Source organism: Parus major, unplaced genomic scaffold (assembly GCF_001522545.3).
Source record: "Parus major isolate Abel unplaced genomic scaffold, Parus_major1.1 Scaffold522, whole genome shotgun sequence".
In the NCBI taxonomy this organism is placed as follows: domain Eukaryota; kingdom Metazoa; phylum Chordata; class Aves; order Passeriformes; family Paridae; genus Parus; species Parus major.
The window spans coordinates 12817-14847 of record NW_015379410.1 but is presented as its reverse complement, the minus strand read 5'-3'; the positions used below and the strand labels follow the sequence as shown (position 1 = coordinate 14847).

The following is a 2031-nucleotide window of genomic DNA, read 5'->3' as shown; positions in this document are numbered from 1 at the left end:
TGGGATTGTGCCTTGGGATTGATCCCAGAGATCTCCTGGGATTGGGATTGTGCCTTGGGATTGATCCCAGAGATCTCCTGGGACTGGGATCTGCTCCAAGGCCGATCCCGGCCTGCTGGGAATCACGGGATGAGCCGGGAATTGCCAGCGGGAAAATCCGGTGCTTCCCAAATCTGGGAAAAACAAAACCTCCGGAGGGTGGAATCCACCCCAGGGAAACTGGGAATGACTGGGAATGACTGGGAATGACTGGGAATGGCTGGGAATGACTGGGAATGACTGGGAATGACTGGGAATGGCTGGGAATGGCTGGGAATGGCTGGGAATGACTGGGAATGGTTGGGAATGGCTGGGAATGACTGGGAATGGCTGGGAATGACTGGGAATGACTGGGAATGGTTGGGAATGAATGGGAATGACTGGAAATGACTGGGAATGACTGGGAATGACTGGGAATGGTTGGGAATGGTTGGGAATGACTGGGAATGACTGGGAATGGCTGGGAATGGTTGGGAATGGTTGGGAATGGTTGGGAATGGCTGGGAATGGCTGGGAATGACTGGGAATGGTTGGGAATGAATGGGAATGACTGGAAATGACTGGGAATGACTGGGAATGGTTGGGAATGATTGGGAATTCCCAGGAATTCCTGGGAAATGGATCAGGAATCCAAGGTTTGATCCTGCTGGGAATTCTGCTGGGAATCCTTGGAAGGAGCCCAGGATTGTTTCAAACTCTGGGAATTTGGGATGAGGGTGGAAGGAAGGATTGGGAAGGAATTTTCCAGGCTGGATTCGGGATCAAAACACCCCGGAAAAATCCGGGGCCGTTCCCTCCGGGATGAATTTTTAATATGGAAAAGGAGGAGGCGGAAACCGGAGCTTTTCCATAAATTATGGATGAGGAAACTCCTGGAAACGATCCAGAAAAAACTGGGAAAGCACAAAACCGGGGAGACTCCAGCCCTGGATCCCAAATATCCCTCAAAAATCCCGGAATTCTTGGAAGCGTTGGGTGGTTTTCCCTCCGGAATCCGGGAATTCCGTGGAAAAAACTGGGAAAATTGACGGGAAATGATCCCAAAACCTCAAAATTTGGGATCATTTCCCATCAATTTTCCCTCTGGGTGAGGTCCAACCTGGTTGTCCCGTTTTTTATGGGAATTTTTGGGAATTTTGGCCCCAGAATTCCCGGTTTTCACATGAGGAAGCTCCACTGGATCCTCTCAGGAAGGAAATCGTGGAATGATGGAGTCCAAGTGCTGGAATTTCGGGATATTTGGGATGGGAATCCCTCGGGATAGAGCTTGGAGGGAAATGTGACAATCACAGGAAAATCCTTGGGATAAATCAGGAATTCCTCTGGGATTCAAACGACCCAAAAAAATTGGGATTCGGGGAATTTTCGGGATCGTTTCCGTGGGGATGCTGAAATTAGGGATAAACTGGAATCCAGGGAAGGAGGAAAAACGTGGATTTGGTGATGGAACAGGTCAGAAATCCAAGGAATTCAGAGCTGGATCCATCCTGGTCCTTCTGGGCTGGGATAATGAATCCTGGAGAGGAGGAAAACCGGGAAAATCCTGGGAATTCTGCTCCGCTTTGATCCCACCCCCCCTTGAGATCCGTGGGATTTTCCTTCCCGGGAAAAATCCGCGGGAATTCCAAGGGGATGGGACCAAAATAAAAAACTTGGGAATTGCTGGAAGTGAACCCGGAGCTAAAATTTGCTTTTTTCTCCCCCTTTTCCCTTTTTCCTTCCTCTCTTCCTTATGGAAAAAAATTCCCAAAAAAACTGCCCCAAATCCCCCTTTTTTTCCTGCTTTTCCCAGGAATTCTCCTCGAGTACGGAAAGCCTGGATAAATCCCTGGCTCCCGTAAGTTCTGATCCCATTTTTCCGGAGGTTCCCTCTTTCCTACCACAGCATTTCCTCCATTTCCAACCCTCTGGAATTTCCCAACATTCCCCAAATATTCCCAAAAAAAAAAAAAACCAATCAAAACCTGGGAATGGGAATTCCAGGAAAATTCA

At 48.7% G+C, this 2031-nt stretch overlaps 1 protein-coding gene across 1 annotated transcript in view; it reads left to right on the top strand.

Annotated features, from left to right (window-relative positions):
• The window catches only part of LOC107199240 (phosphatidylinositol 4-kinase beta), a 15288-nt gene extending 13576 nt beyond the window's left edge, over positions 1-1712 (top strand). Inside the window, exon 4 of the mRNA XM_033511722.1 lies at positions 1492-1712. Within this exon, the coding sequence (XP_033367613.1) occupies positions 1492-1605 (114 nt within the window). The 3' untranslated portion in view covers positions 1606-1712. The remainder of the gene's footprint in view (positions 1-1491) is intronic.
• Positions 1713-2031: the final 319 nt, after the last annotated feature.